General features: G+C 47.7%; 1 protein-coding gene across 1 annotated transcript in view; it reads left to right on the top strand.

Annotated features, from left to right (window-relative positions):
* Nucleotides 1-14,654, top strand: part of BLTP1 (bridge-like lipid transfer protein family member 1) — a 128,374-nt gene that overhangs the window by 97,234 nt on the left and 16,486 nt on the right. The window contains exons 74-84 of the mRNA XM_078603032.1: nt 132-347; nt 984-1,166; nt 1,814-1,954; nt 2,108-2,374; nt 2,759-2,951; nt 3,820-3,977; nt 4,883-5,084; nt 6,000-6,217; nt 6,835-7,089; nt 8,276-8,473; nt 10,949-11,143. Coding sequence (XP_078459158.1) covers nt 132-347; nt 984-1,166; nt 1,814-1,954; nt 2,108-2,374; nt 2,759-2,951; nt 3,820-3,977; nt 4,883-5,084; nt 6,000-6,217; nt 6,835-7,089; nt 8,276-8,473; nt 10,949-11,143 — 2,226 coding nt within the window. The remainder of the gene's footprint in view (nt 1-131; nt 348-983; nt 1,167-1,813; nt 1,955-2,107; nt 2,375-2,758; nt 2,952-3,819; nt 3,978-4,882; nt 5,085-5,999; nt 6,218-6,834; nt 7,090-8,275; nt 8,474-10,948; nt 11,144-14,654) is intronic.

Raw genomic sequence — 14,654 nt, 5'->3', positions numbered from 1 at the left:
ACCAATGTGTTCATAGTCTTTGTGAATTTACACAAACAGGCATCAACGTGTCGACGAACCTGATCCAACGATACCCGACGACGTGGGATTGGTCGAGATTTGTCGATTATCTTCGTTCCCGTCCGTTGCAGGCACCGGCTCCGGCGTGCCGGGGTCGCACACGTCGCGCACGCGGCACCTCAGCAACCAGTCTGACGGCGGCGCCAGCAGCATGAGCGCCTTGCCCGGCAACTGCAGCGGACTCAGCTTCACGGCCATCATGTCCGACTTCTCCTTTTACGTCTTCCACCCGTACGGCGGCAAGCAGAAGTCCGGCGTCGCGGCGATGGCCACGAGCAACGTGCCAGGTGCCGCGTCAAAACTTGGCACCGTTTTTGCGCAGGGCCCAAGGCGCACACTTGCAGCCGGATTGCCTGCTAGAGCTCATGTGGCGGGCCGAATTGTATCTAGAGTAATGACCGATTGTGTCTACCGCATTGAAGTGGAGATGAGAGAATCCTATGATATTTATCTATGGCAAAAGTAGCGAAAAGTCAGCTGGTGTTGTAGTGAAAATCCAAAAAAATGGCATCATCATCAGCCATGGTCTAAAATATATGTTAGAGTTCTATATAAAAAAACATATGTGGGAACATTGCCTCCAAGTGAATAAATAGCCCAGGTTTTGCTTGAAAAGCATATTAAATCTTAACTCGCATTTAAATAATTGGTATCGGTAATTAAATGAGTAATGTGTAAACCGTGGCGGGTAATTTGCGCTCATCACCAATTTCACTGGCTTCACATCAAGGTCTGGAACAAATGTGTGTGTCGATTGGACCTCGTGATTTCCACAGAGGTGCCATGCTTATGTTGACTGATTAGTCGCCCGTGGGTGTTCTGCATTTCGTAGCAGGTGTTTGCCCTTGCTGATCGTGTTTGGCAATGGTCCGTGTGAGTGTTCGCTGATTGATGGAGCGGCTGGTTTTCGTCCTCCATGGCAGGGCTTACGGCAGAGGAGCCCTCCTCTGCCACGGGTCGCAAGGATTCGCTGAGCATCAACCTGGAGTTTGTGAAGGTCAGTCTATCGCGCATGCGCAAGACAGGAGCCGTGCTCACCTACGAGACCCCTTCTGCCTCGGGGAAGACTGGGAACAAGATGGAGACCACGCTGATCAACATCTCGGGTAACTCTCAGATTCTTCCTCATTTGTTTATATTTATTAGTTTTTACAACAAAGAGGTACTCGTGTTTTAATTTGGATCATATATATATAATGTGTTCATTTCACAGATGTATGATTTATGTCAAACGGATGCTCATGGCTACGAGTTGTAAAATGTGGAAATTCATATAATAAGCATGCGGCGTAAAAAATAGTTGTGACCTAAAATGTTCATATTGCCTAACAGCAAAACAGACAATAATCTGCTTTGAGGTAAGGTAATGGTGGCGCATAATGGCACGATGAACACACTGCAGGTGGGAAGCGATTTTAACACGCTCAACAGAAAGCCAGCGCGTGTGGTTTCCCGTCAAGATATGACCATGTGTGATAATAAAAATAATAATAGAAGTAAAAATCACTTTAAGAAAATGAAGAAAAGTAATACCTTCACAGCCAGTAGTGTATTCAAAAACTGGTGGGTCGCCGCATGTTGCCCAGTGTCTTATCACACCATGTTTATGATTTCTAATGAGTCAATGTTAACGCCAAAGGCTCCAACAACTTAAGCAACTCATTGATAATCTGAAGTGGAGTGGGAAAAGTGTCCCAAACCGTTGCACATGGCTGCTTTGCAGTTTTCTGATTCTCCGTGCGTATGTCTTCAGCCGTATGCGATATCGGCTCCGCGTCATTCAAGTACGACATGCGGCGTCTGAGCGAGATTCTGGACTTCCCCAAGGCGTGGTACCGTCGTAGCATCGCCCGCAGACTCTTCCTGGGTGACCAGACCATCGCTAACATGCCAAGTAAGCGCTCCCACGATCGATCACAAGTTCTCCATTTCCTTCATAGATTCGTTTTGTTGGGCATGTCATCGGCTGACCACGTACGCTGGGTAAAAGTTTCACTGCATCGGAACGCGCCGATAAACAACGTACGGCGGGTTCCCGTGCTCGCAGCGTCGGTGGCGGGTACCCCGGAGTCTGCCGACGGCGTGCCCTCCCACCTCTCCCCGGAGTCTGCGCGAAAGGCCTACCTGCGCACGTGGGACACGCAGTCGGGCCAGGGCTCGCCCTCGGGGTTCCCGTACGTGCCGCCGTCGCCCAGCGTGTACAGCGTGCCGCCCTCGGGGTCGCCGCTCGGAGTCAAGTCGCCCACGCACACGCGTCTGCGCAGCGCGTCCGAGTCCTCGGCCAGCCGCGCCGGTCCGTCGATGACTCGCACAGGCACGCATGCACACACCAAGCAACAAAAACATGAACAACCGCCATCGCCACGAGGTGACGGTGACTTTACTTGAGGTGTCAAAGGCTCGCTGGTGGGAGGTCATGGGACAGGCCCAGATGTTATGGGTTAAATAATTTTAATGATTAGCAGATGCACTGCATTGCTTTATTTTGAGCATCGCTCCTCCACCATCCTCTTTTGCTGGAGTGCAGTTGCCTCCCAACTGCTCGGCAAGCATCTTTTACGACCCTCCTCCACAGAGGCTGACCTTGATTTATCGCAACACCTTTTGGATTTACAGAGAGCTGTAAATGAATGAATGAAATGAAAGCAGTCAAATGAAAAACATAAAATACTTGTCTCCCTGTTGCCTTTGAAAGCAGATTCAGGCTCCCACGCCAAAACGTCCACTCCAGCCACTGCCAAGAGCCCCGACGGGAGCAAGAGCAAGGCGGTAGCGGCGGCGGCAGCGGCGGCGCAACAGAGCGCCCCCTGGGAGACACTGGTGCTGTTCGCCGTCAACCTCGCTCAGCTCAACGTGCAGATGAACATGAGCAACGTCATGGGAAACACCACGTGAGGCCCCTGCCACTGCCCTCGCCCGCTCGTGACCCAATGCCCCGTGACCTCGTTGCTTCTGTAGCATTCGGAGCTTAACACGCAGAGGGTGATGCCTCTTCACTGTTTTACGAAAGATCTTTTGGGGACTGCAGCACAAGTGTGAGAACAGTTATGTGATACAATGCTCAGAGGAAGTGGCACTGGTGATGGGTTAACCCTCTGGTTTACGTAACACAGTTCACCATAGTTTATGTATGTTGAACGTCTTTTGCACCGTACATAGCCAACCATGCAAATAGGAGGAGCGGGGAAAGGACAACAAACTCAACGCAAAAAGCAGTTCTAAAGAAATGAGTTTTCAATCTAGATTCTGCTCCTCGTTTACGGGAGGCCGTGATGGTGGATGATCCAGCTAAGTCGCAGGAGTCATTTGTGAATCGCACGGAGGTCGTATCTGAGACACCCACTTTTAGCGACAATCATCTGGGGGCCTGTAGGAGACAATACACCAAGGTGGTTGAAAACCTATCTGTTTGGAGTTTTTTTTTTTATTTGCACGTGTGGAGTTTTTCCAGGGTGGGCCCCTTATTTCGATCAAGAAATAATCAGTGAGGCTTTCCCAGGTGAACAAATAAAAAGTAATTCACGATTCGTACCAGCGCGTATATATAGATTACGCCCATAATGTTTACTGGAACGGCCTTTAATTTTGAGATGTTTACAGCTAGCCGCAGTCGTTAGTGCATCAGCAGCCGGGCGCTCGTTAACAGAATCGCAAGTTTTTACAGCGCTCGACACGAACACCCCCTGGCAGTCGGCGTTGGCTGAGAAGGTTTGGGGGTGTTTCTGGGGCCGCCTTGCGGCCGACCCGCGTCTCGCGCAGGTGGAACACGAAGGGCGTGAAGACGCAGGGCCGCGTGTCCGTGGGCAGCAACATGGACAGGGACATCAAAATGACCCTGGGGCTCGGCAGCTCGCAGCTCGACTCCAAGGGCGGCGTCGTCGGAGGCACAGTCAGGGTCAACACGCTGGAGATGGTCGGTGGGTGCCGCCACATCAACACCGATCGGTCTACCGGCGGCGGGTCTAAGCATTGCTAGTTAATCAGCTGACAACGGGTCAGTGTCGTTCGTAAGTCGGCAACGGTGGGTAGGGTGCACACCTTTAAGACAGCAACTTGGGGGCAGAGTTGGTGGAACACACAGAGATGGAGTAAGGTGCGTGAGATGCTCATCTGTAGTGAAACGATGTGGCTGTGTAGGCTCTAGGGTGTGGTACATCAAGTAGGTTGTCAACTGGCTGTCTACAAAGACTTCAGAGTTTTCCCTTCATATGTGTGGGATTTCTCTGGCTATAGTTATTTTTGCTCGCATAGAAAACATTCTCAAGGAAGGAATTTGCCAAACACTTCAAACGTCTGTGAATTTTGTTCTGGGTTAACAAAGAAATCGCATTACCCCCTCAGTGGATTTGCAAAGGTTAATACACTGCACCACGAACCCACTGACCTCCGTTACATTTCTGGCCCTAGCCAACATCAATGGCGTGTAATGCCTGAACGGGTCCCCGGGGGGGTCTCCTTTCACCAACCCGCACTCACCAGCATGGGGAAGTTTGATCAAACAGCAGCACAGCAATGGATTTGGCAAAGGGCTCTCAATTATATTACCATGCCCATCGGTGAGTTTTGAGCGGTGGCCTTAGAGCAAAGTAAAGCAACAATCAACAACGTGTGTGATATATTCTGACAAGCACATGGGATCAAAGGCAGTGTTCAACTAGTTAAATTGCACTGGGAAATCATTTTACGTAGCAGCGACACGATCCAGAGCCACAACAAATGCGGGTCGCCAGCTTCTCCTGACGCCCACGGCTGCGAACGAGTCAGGGTTCACACGGCTCTGCGTGCGAATCTCCCCGCACTGTGCGTCGTCGCCTGTGCGCAGCCTTCATCTCGGAGCACCCCACCAAGGAGCCACGGCACCGCGTGCAGACGTCGCTGGGCTCCACGGAGGCGCGGGTCGACTACATGGGCTCCAGCATCCTGATGGGCATCTTCAACAACGCCGACCTGGAGCTGCACGACGAGTGGAAGGCGAACCCCAACCACACGGTCGGCCTCAGCGACTCGACGTTCACCGATAAGACGTGAGCGGCTGCCCCCCCCCGCTCCCCCCACCTCTGCGGAGCATCGTTACAGAGGCTGCCGCCCCTCCGTTGACCGCTCGCAGCACATAACGCGTTTGAGTTGCGTGTAGATGTCAGATGCACCGAGCGAGTTGCCTCGAGGTTCATCATACATTTTGTGCCCCTGTTAACGGTGACATTTATATTTGTTCAGAGGTCTGTGGTGTAATTATTGTACCGACCCAATACAGTCGCTTCTTTATGATTAATTTTGCCCATAATTGGTCTCTCCGGACACAGTTGCACTGATATTGAATATAACCAGTATAATGAGGCATATTTTATTGCGTGAATTAATACTGATGACAATGGCGATTGTATTGAGTCTCAACACAGTTTGAAGTTCGTTTGTTCGTTTCTCGATCCACTTGTCCTGGTGAGGGTCGCGGCGGCAGCGTGTTGAGTAGTGGCGGTCCACACCTCCTGTTCTCTGGTGACAGCCTCCAGCTCTTCCTGGGGAGTTCCCAGGCATTCCCAGGCCAGCCGAGCGACATAGTCCCGCCAGCGTGTCCTAAGTAGGCCCCGGGGTCTTCGCCCAGTTGGACGTACCTGGTAGAGTTCCAGGGGGAGTCTATCGGGGGGCATCCTTACAAGGTGTCTGAACCACCTCCACTGGTTGGGACTGATTTGGTGATACTGACGTCTGATGACCGATGACAACACATTCAGATCATAATGTTGATTATTTTGTACTGGATCAAGAAGGCTTTGGGCCAAGACATCTGCCTTCAGGCAGAGAACTACGGAATATCACATTTGCTTGAGGATGTCTCCCTTTGTGACGAAGAAGACGACAATTACCAAAGTACAGCGACGGTGGTGCCGACCTGGCGATTGCGACGTGTCCTGACTGTGCCCTGTGCTCGCGCGCCGCAGGAAGGTCTTTGTGCACGGAGACCTGTCGTGGAGCGTCTTCCAGGTGATGATTTCACGCTCCACCACGCCGGACCTCGTTCGCATCGGCGTGAAGCTGCAGGAGTTCTTCACGCAGCAGTTCGACACCAGCAAGCGCGCCCTCTCCACGTGGGGTCCCGTGCTCTACGGCCCGCACAAAGTCGCTCCTGCTGCACAAGAGAAAGCCACGGACGAAGAGAGTCAGTCACTGCCCGAAAACGATCGCCGCCTCTGCCGTCGTCATTATCACGAATCCTCACTGTCACCACCATTACCGTCGTCATCGCCAGTTGGCATCGTCATCATCATCAATTGCATATTTGGCATCCTCGTCATGATTCGCGTGGCTTGGCTCCAAACAAATATATGTATGTACTCATTATGAGTGTTTCCTGTGAAACTAGAGGATAAACAAAGCTCTGCCAAGTAAAGATGCAATTCCTTTTGATGCAATTTTTTTTTCCATAAATATTTGACGTGGAACAAAGTGAAAGATCTTTACTCTGCATTACTTCATTAACATATCATGCATCACCACTTTCAATTATCTCTCTTTCCATTCTCTCTCGCTTTGGAACATTCTTTTTCTGTTCCACTAACTCCCTCTCCATCTGCCACCTTAACTCCCTCTTCTTCCCTCCGTAGCCTCTTTACCCTCTTTCCTGCCCTTTTCCCCAGAATTTCTTCCTTTTCGGTTGTCGTCGTTACCCTCCTCACCCACCCTCGGCTCCTCGGCCCTCTCCCTCCGTCCTGCCGGCGCTCCCGGTCGCGCCTCTCAACGTGCCGCCCCCTCCCTCGTCTCGCCGCTCCCCCGCAGGCCTCCTCGACACGGTGCTGCACCGCCACTGGCCGAGCGTGCTCCGCACGGTGTGCGGCTGCCAGCTGTCCATCTTCCCGCGCCCGCTGCCCGACAGCGCCGTGCTGCTCGGGGGCAGCGTGGGCCTGCACGGTGACCACATGACGCTCGCCTGCTTCCACGGGGTCAACTTCCGCGCCAAATCCTGGGCCCTCTTCCATCTCGAGGGCCCGAACATCTTCTTCTGCACCGAAGCGCAGGAGATTCACCAGGAGGGTGCGTTTGTAAATGATCGGCCACTTCGTTGGGCTATCATTTGGGGCCAGGTCGCTTCTGAAAATGTAGCTAATAGCCCAGTGGGCCTTACCTGGTAAGATACAAATTGTTCAGTTTTATTTTTATACTTTTTAAAGTGATTTGTTTTACCTTTCCTATACTTTGCACTCCTATATATATCATTGCTGAGCCAAGCAGCAAAATGGCATTCATTGAATGTACAATAGATAAGAGTTGATACGTTTCTTGAACGGAGCGAGGTTATAAGAACTTTGAAAGAATGACGATGATGGGAGGGAATTCCCAAGTGGTGCAGCGCGAGTAAGATGCAGGAAGAGTTATATTGTGATATGCGGTGTGGCATCACGCAGAGGTCAGGCTGTGGGGTTGTGTTGTTACACCGTTTATGTTTGGGCTGGGAGGTCCCTGTAGTTTTTTTTGTCGTAAAAAAATGATTGGAAATTAGAAAATGTTCCAGGAATTACAGACAATGGAGCGGTTCATGTTGAAAGTGCACCTCATGAAATTAAATGTTGAATGTTTACGATGGCTTTAAAATGTTTCTTTTTGAACTATATCAAATTTCAGCCAACATTATGAACTGTTTATAAATAATTTTGAGAGGAAGTGGCAGAAGAAGTTTTTATTTTACCCATTCTCAGCACATTTTGTTTGGAGAACTCTGCCTACAGCCAGTATTTTTCAAAATCATACTTATTTACTTCAGTTTCTTGTGGACTCAGGAAAGGGCAACACACAAGGCAGTGTTTGCAGCATCAACTTTAAATGAGGCCAAGGCCGATCATTTCTCTACACGGTAGGCAGCGGGAGAGGTACCCAAACCAAAATGTCTTCGTATAATTGTGCAATATTGAAATGCGCCCTCTTGGCTGATAGCAGTATTCATTAAATAATCTATTAATATTTTGTATAGGTTTGCTGTGCTCTGCTAAACATCACTGGGTTCCCCAGGGCTCCAAGCCTTCTGATGGCCCTTACCAATACACCAAGCCAGCCAACGGCATTCGTTTAACAGGCGACGTTTCTGCTGGTGAAACTCGGTGAATTTGAAAGTGGTCCTGGGTTTGCCTTACTTTACTGAGAGCATTTCTTCACCGGCTCGAACGCCAATGTATTGCCGCTGTTCATTTGTCTCAATCGTGCATCCGCGTCCCTTCTTGCACAGACTCAGCCGAGAAGTTCATGTACATGGCCCAGAACTTGGACTTTGTGCTCGGCAACAACATGATGGTGACGGGCGGGGCGCTGGAGAGTCCCATGGCAACCATCACCAAGGTGACGCGCCGTCGCCACGAGAATGCCCCGCACGGCGTCGCCACGGTCAACGAGTGGTTCAACTACGTGACGGCGATGCGCAACGAAGGTGAGCTGCGTTCAACCACTCTCGGAGAAAATAAAAAATATCGGGGCAGGTGTGTGTGTGTGTGCGTGTGTGCGCGTGTGCTTTTTTTTGGTTTAGTGAATTAAGCTATAACAGAGCCCCATAGTGCACTTGCCAATAACATCTGGTAGCTCGATAGCATTTAACGAGCCTGACCGCCGATGGGACCCAGAGATCCAGAGTTTGTTTGCTTAAATAAAAGCTGCTGGATAATATTTGTCTGGCAAGCTAATATGCGATGGACTAAAACACCTTTGATTTATACGTGGAGACCCAAAACGCAGTTCTGCTTCTATATAACACATAAAAAATGTACAGACAGCTGAAAGCATTGGGTACATATTTTATTTTTCAACTGGAGGATAAATTAAGATTGTTAAAATAGTTTAGGTTTTATCCCTGGTGTTCTAAGCTTAATTTTAACCGAAGTTCCTTCGTTTCAAAGTGGAATGGCAATGATTAATCATTTCCCACATAAAACATTAAATATTAGTTACAGTTTCCCCTGGGAAGGTTTTTTGTCACTTTGCTTAACTATTTCCTTGGCTAAATAACTTTTGGACACGTGTATAAAATTCACTTGCATGCATCATTTGTGTATTAATTACTGAATTTTAAAAAGGTCTCAGGTGTGAATTAATTATCTCTAATCTTATAACTCCGAGTAATTAATGATTGCATAACTTAAACCTTGATCTCATTTAGCAGTATGCATCTTTACTCTTAGGCAACACCAGACTATGACGAGCAGCCCCATGGTTTGTCATGCACAAAGCTATTATGAATTATTTTTGGAATATAGTTCGTGATTTCATGAACATCCTGTCTTGGACAGGAAATGAGGCCTAATGTCGATGGTGAATGATGAAGTGCAGATATCGTGTGCTATGCATCTTCAGTGATTGCGCAATATGTGTTTCTGTTTCGTATATTTGGCTGTGTGGATTGTCCTTCCAGCTGTCAGGTGAACTGAAACACTCACTGTCGGCTCGTTGAGCTGCTTCTGCACGTGATGATTTAATTTATTTGGCTGTGTCCGGCGGTGGGATGGTTTTAACAACAGAAAATTTTGCCTATATCATTGCGTGGCCTAAGCCAAAAAACTATTTTGTAAATCGCATGATATCATATCCTGCCTGATTGGTGTCCTCGTATCCGTGAGGAACGCATTAGCACCTCCGATTAGCACGGTGGGCTACGTACGGTGTGAACGAAGTTCTGCATACATACAGCAGGGCAATGAGTGGCCGATTGAACCTAGTACAGCAAGTAGGGCAGTGAGGCCCACTTGTGAGGGAGGGGCTGGCCATTCTTGCCTCCCATTTGTGGCTTTACCCAGGGCATTGGCGCCTCTCTCATAGCCAGCCCTGCTGCGACAAAAGGTCTTCAGGGTTATAGAGCAGATGGGTGGTCTAAACTCCTTTAATTCGGATAGAAATCATGAACAATTAAAAATGTTTAATTGGAATACTGAAAAATGTCAAAATTACTCTGACTTGCCGCAGTTGTAGGAGTGCTGCGGTGGGACCAATTTCTAAAACAGTAATGCCTGTTAATGTGGTACACACATTTTTTTAAAGCGTATTATTATGGTAATTATGTCAGTCTACCCTCCATTCCCTAAATGTCTTCGGCAGTAATGTAGTTTTGCAGTGTTTTTTTATAGAATGCACAGCGATAATGCAAAGCTATAATAAGCAAATCATTTGGTAAAGCGATTGAAATACATTTTCTTGCCAGCTATTCCATTAGTGTTTGATTTAAAAAAAAACCTGTCAATCATCAGTGTGGCTTTTTCATGCATGCCGTTGGTCCAAGTAGGTGGCATAAAATTGATGTTTGGCAACAGGGATTTGACTCTAATTAGCCTAAGCATTTTTGAGCAAAGTTAATGATGGGTTTATAGTTAAATCAATCGGTAGGCTACTCACTCAGCAGGATTCAGATGAGAGCCCACTGAGAGGAAAGTCTCTCTTACAAGAGGGACCTTGTTTATGATGCAAGGGATACATAATTAATGTTACTATTTAAACATATAATGAGTATTACTTGTAAACTGTGTTGGTCATTTCAGAGCTATATTATAAACATTTAAGGCAACACAAAAAATATGAGTTTAAAACTTAACTTTTTTGCAAAAAGTATAAAGAAATAGAAGCCAACACACAAAACGACACGCGGATGACCGCAGACACAAGGAACCGACTGCCCAGAGATGGACTTGCACAGGGCAGGTCTCTTCACCCACGGATGAATCTGCAGGCAGTGATTTGCTTAGGCTGATTTCTCACGCCACACTTGCAGCAGTGGCAGAATATTTCAGAGTTTGAATAATGCCACTTCGCAAATCCGTCTCAACTACTCCACCCGCCACTTTCCCGGGGAGAGCTTGGCGAGCCTCGACGGGAGAGCCACGATTCTGTCGCCCCTCCCCCCCCCACCCGTCTCGCCCGGTAGAGCTGAACCTGCTGCGTAACGTGGATGGAAACGCGACGGAGGGCGGCGCAGCCCAACGCAGTGCCAGCCTGTCTGGCGGGCCGCGCGGCGCGCCCAGCTACAACCACGAGACGGAGACCATCTTCGCTCTGCCGCGCACGCAGCTACTCTTCAAGTCGGCCCAGCTGCAGGAGTCGGAGAGACCGTCCCTCCAGGGTGCGCTCGAGCGAATGTCGTCTGACAGCGTCGGCAAGTTTGTTTCTGTGCACTCGCGCGCTTGTGGGGAAAAGCTATGCTCCATTCCCCAGGCTTCTTCGTCAGTGGCGAGTTATATCTGAACCGTTTCGGGGCCTCTCCCCTAGCTCAACTCGGCGTTAATGAGAACCTGCTGCAATGTGCAAACATCAGTACTGGGAATGCAAAAGTGGATGGGGGTGGCCCTGACAATACCACCTGCCTCCATAGGCTCCCACTAACAGCACTTTCTCCAAAAGTCTATTTTGACTTACATGGGGTTATGTCGGTGTTGTATAGTTATTGAACTGCTTTAAGCCTGGAAATATTGGTTAGCTCCTGACCCTGCATAACCTCAGTGATAATTGGTGTCAGAACCTTATCCTAACCTCAACGAGGTTCACCCCGATTAAAATCCATTTCCTAGTTAGGGGACAAAGGTGACCTGTTGCGGCACCAGCCATATGACCATCATTAAGCACAATACCATGGCCAGGTGTTACATTTTGTGGCCAACAGTAAAACTTGGTTCAACGAGGTCATAGCGCATTGATTTTGCCACTAAGCCATCGCTCCCCATAAGTTCCTAACCGCACACTTGCCTCGGCGGTTTTTCAGCAGGTAAAGATGCAAACGTTATTTTCAGAGAACATTAGCATCAAAATGACGAACAAAATATGTATCCATATATTATATTAAAATACACCTCTTCCACTGGCCCACGTGCTCTCTAATGCCAGCAGCATGGAGGTCTTGGTTTGTCCTTAAGCCGTAACTGAACTACTGCCTTCACGGTCCTGTCACTGTTGAACCACCATATACACAGAGCTCCTTTCAGCGGTTAGACTTTAAACAGATGAGAGTCTGGAGGAGCTACGTCTGGGCTCTATACCCGATGTTCCAGAACATTCCATCCGAGCTTTCCCAACAATTATATTGTGGCACCTGAAGAGAGTGGGTGTCTATTATCGCGCTGACATGGCATTTGCAACAAATCCCAGGCTATTGTTTTGTTCCCCAACAAGTCATATATATGTGAAGCACTTGAGACAGTGTTTTGATATTTTTTTGAAAGGCAACTTTTCCCTTGTATATCCCAAAACAAAATGTTTCGTCGCTACCCTTCTAGAATAAGGTTGCGACTAGAATTTGTGTTTCTTTACTCGAGAAAGCTGGGTGTTTCCTTTCGGTGCTCTTGGCACTCACTCTCGAGCTCCGAATGATGAACACAACGTTCATCAGCGGTGACGATGCAAGCCAGAGATGCTTTGTCTTCACGGAGGAATTTTGCTGATAAGGCACAGCGAGCACACATTCTATTCACATGTTGGTCTTCCGTTATATTTTTTGCCACTCAGCGGGCACATGCTTTCCCCAAAATTCATCTTGTCACTGGTTATTAAATGAACTGTTCCCACACGTATCACCATACCCAGTGATCTATGCTCAATTCCCACTCTCCAGTCATCTAAAATCAACCCCTCGTCATGAGCAAGTTTGGGTAGAGTTAAAGCATTGACTGACCGACCATGCTTATGTCCTGATTACAGCCGTTCCACCCATTTGTAAACATTTGCACTCATGAAGTTGTTGCCATATTTGGAGCTTCAAAATGTGTAATACATTTCGCTGGTCTTTCCAGCCTGAGGGCATAAACACAAATTAACAACTCACTGCTCTTCTAATGTGTAGTTGTGCAACGGCGCTGCTCTCATTGATCACGTGACACGTTTGTCTGGCATCTCGCAGCACAATCTGGAGTAGATATTGTTGCACATGAGCAATAGTATCATGCCGTGGGAAAATGTTATTGAAATATCACTAACATGGGTGAGAGAATAATTTTCTCCTTGATATAGTGTCCTGCATGCATAAATATATAGCAGAAGACCTCGGGCCAGATGTTTGTACACTGCACTGTCTTAACAGACCTTGGTGGTTGGATGTAGACATTGCAAACAAGTGTAGGATCTAACGCAGGGGAAGAAGCAATTGAGATGTTGGTAACATCAGCCGTTACGGTCATAATGACCTCTTATCCTTGACCCTGACATTAGTACGCCATTTCGTGACAGTTTTACTGCCAACTTTGTACAATTATCCATAAAAAAACTAAAGAGTGTTTTGAATGCTCATTGCAGCTACACCCGGTCCCTTTCTTTACTCAGCTGGGAAAGATTCCGGTGGGCCAAACCGCTGCAGGGTGGTGCTTCGAGTATGAACGATGATTGGTCTTATACAATATTGTCTGCTGGGCCAAGAAAGGGCATGATATGAGGAACAATTAAAAGCTCCTCTGGGCACCGTAAAGTGAGACAATGCTTGATGTAGATGCGTCGAGGGCAGGCGGGCGGGCAGGCGGGCGGGCGGGCAGGCAGGCACTTCATTGATTCACTTCTTAAGTTGGGGCTGGAACGTAAAAAAGTGTTTTTCTTCGGCAAAAAAGAGGCAGGATGACTTAATAATTTCCATTTAAATAGTAATGTATATGGTAATTCCAAAATAATAAAAAACACACCAAATAAATCTGTGAACGGTCCCACGTGGTTTCCTTGGAATTTTTGTAAAATTTTACTTTACGTGGTTTTTGTCCAGGCAAAGCCATTCTTTTTTTTAATTAAAACCACGATCTGCAAACGAGCATGCTCCCAAATTTCACGTATCTTGGATTTAATAGTGAGCGTACAAGCAGGCTTCTCTAACTCAAATAAACAAGAAACGTTACCAAATGAGTGCGTGCTATTATGGGAAAATACTCAGAGTGTGATGTAAATCACAATGACATTAAGTGCTTTTCTACAATGTGTATTTCACAATAATATCATTAGAGAGAGACAGAGTTCATTATTGAGATTTTCAGATTCAAAGTGGATTATTGTTGCAAAACTGTGTTCTATTTAGGCACTAAACTATGATCCTCTTAATGTTGAGTAATGACCAAATTATAGTTTTTCATCGCGTTGGCAGTAAGGAAAGCATTGAGGATGGAAAAGTTTCATTTCATGACTTTGCTCAGTCCGTTCACGCAAGGAGATGGGGCAGAAAACATCATCACTCCGTTTCCTCGGCCAAATTTCCGTCTCCGTGTTTTTCCAAATCGCTTTGTAAAAGGGCAGCGTTGTGGAATAGGCCACGTATTCATGGTCGGCAGTATTTTTCCATTTCGTGCACAATTCTTCCGGCGAATAATAGAGAAAATGTAATTTTTTTGGGAATGTGGGGTTGGGAAATGAAATACGGTCTGCTAGAATGTTGTGTTGATCGGCACAGTTGGGTTTCTTGTTGAGCATTGGGCCCCAATCTGCAACTGCAGGCACAGCGTTTACACGATCAACACCAACACCAACCCGTGTTAAAGCACACCCCGCTGCGTCCAGTTGTGTTTTCTTAATCTTACTTCTCCAACACTGCTAACATTAAACCTCATTATGATTCATTGTAAATAGCTTAGGCTAAGTGAGCCAAACAAAAGCACCCAAGAGAAAACAGACGG

This window comes from Lampetra planeri, chromosome 19 (genome assembly GCF_965212315.1).
Source record: "Lampetra planeri chromosome 19, kcLamPlan1.2.h2, whole genome shotgun sequence".
Classification (NCBI taxonomy): Eukaryota; Metazoa; Chordata; class Hyperoartia; order Petromyzontiformes; family Petromyzontidae; genus Lampetra; species Lampetra planeri.
This window is presented reverse-complemented; position numbering and strand designations above follow the sequence as displayed.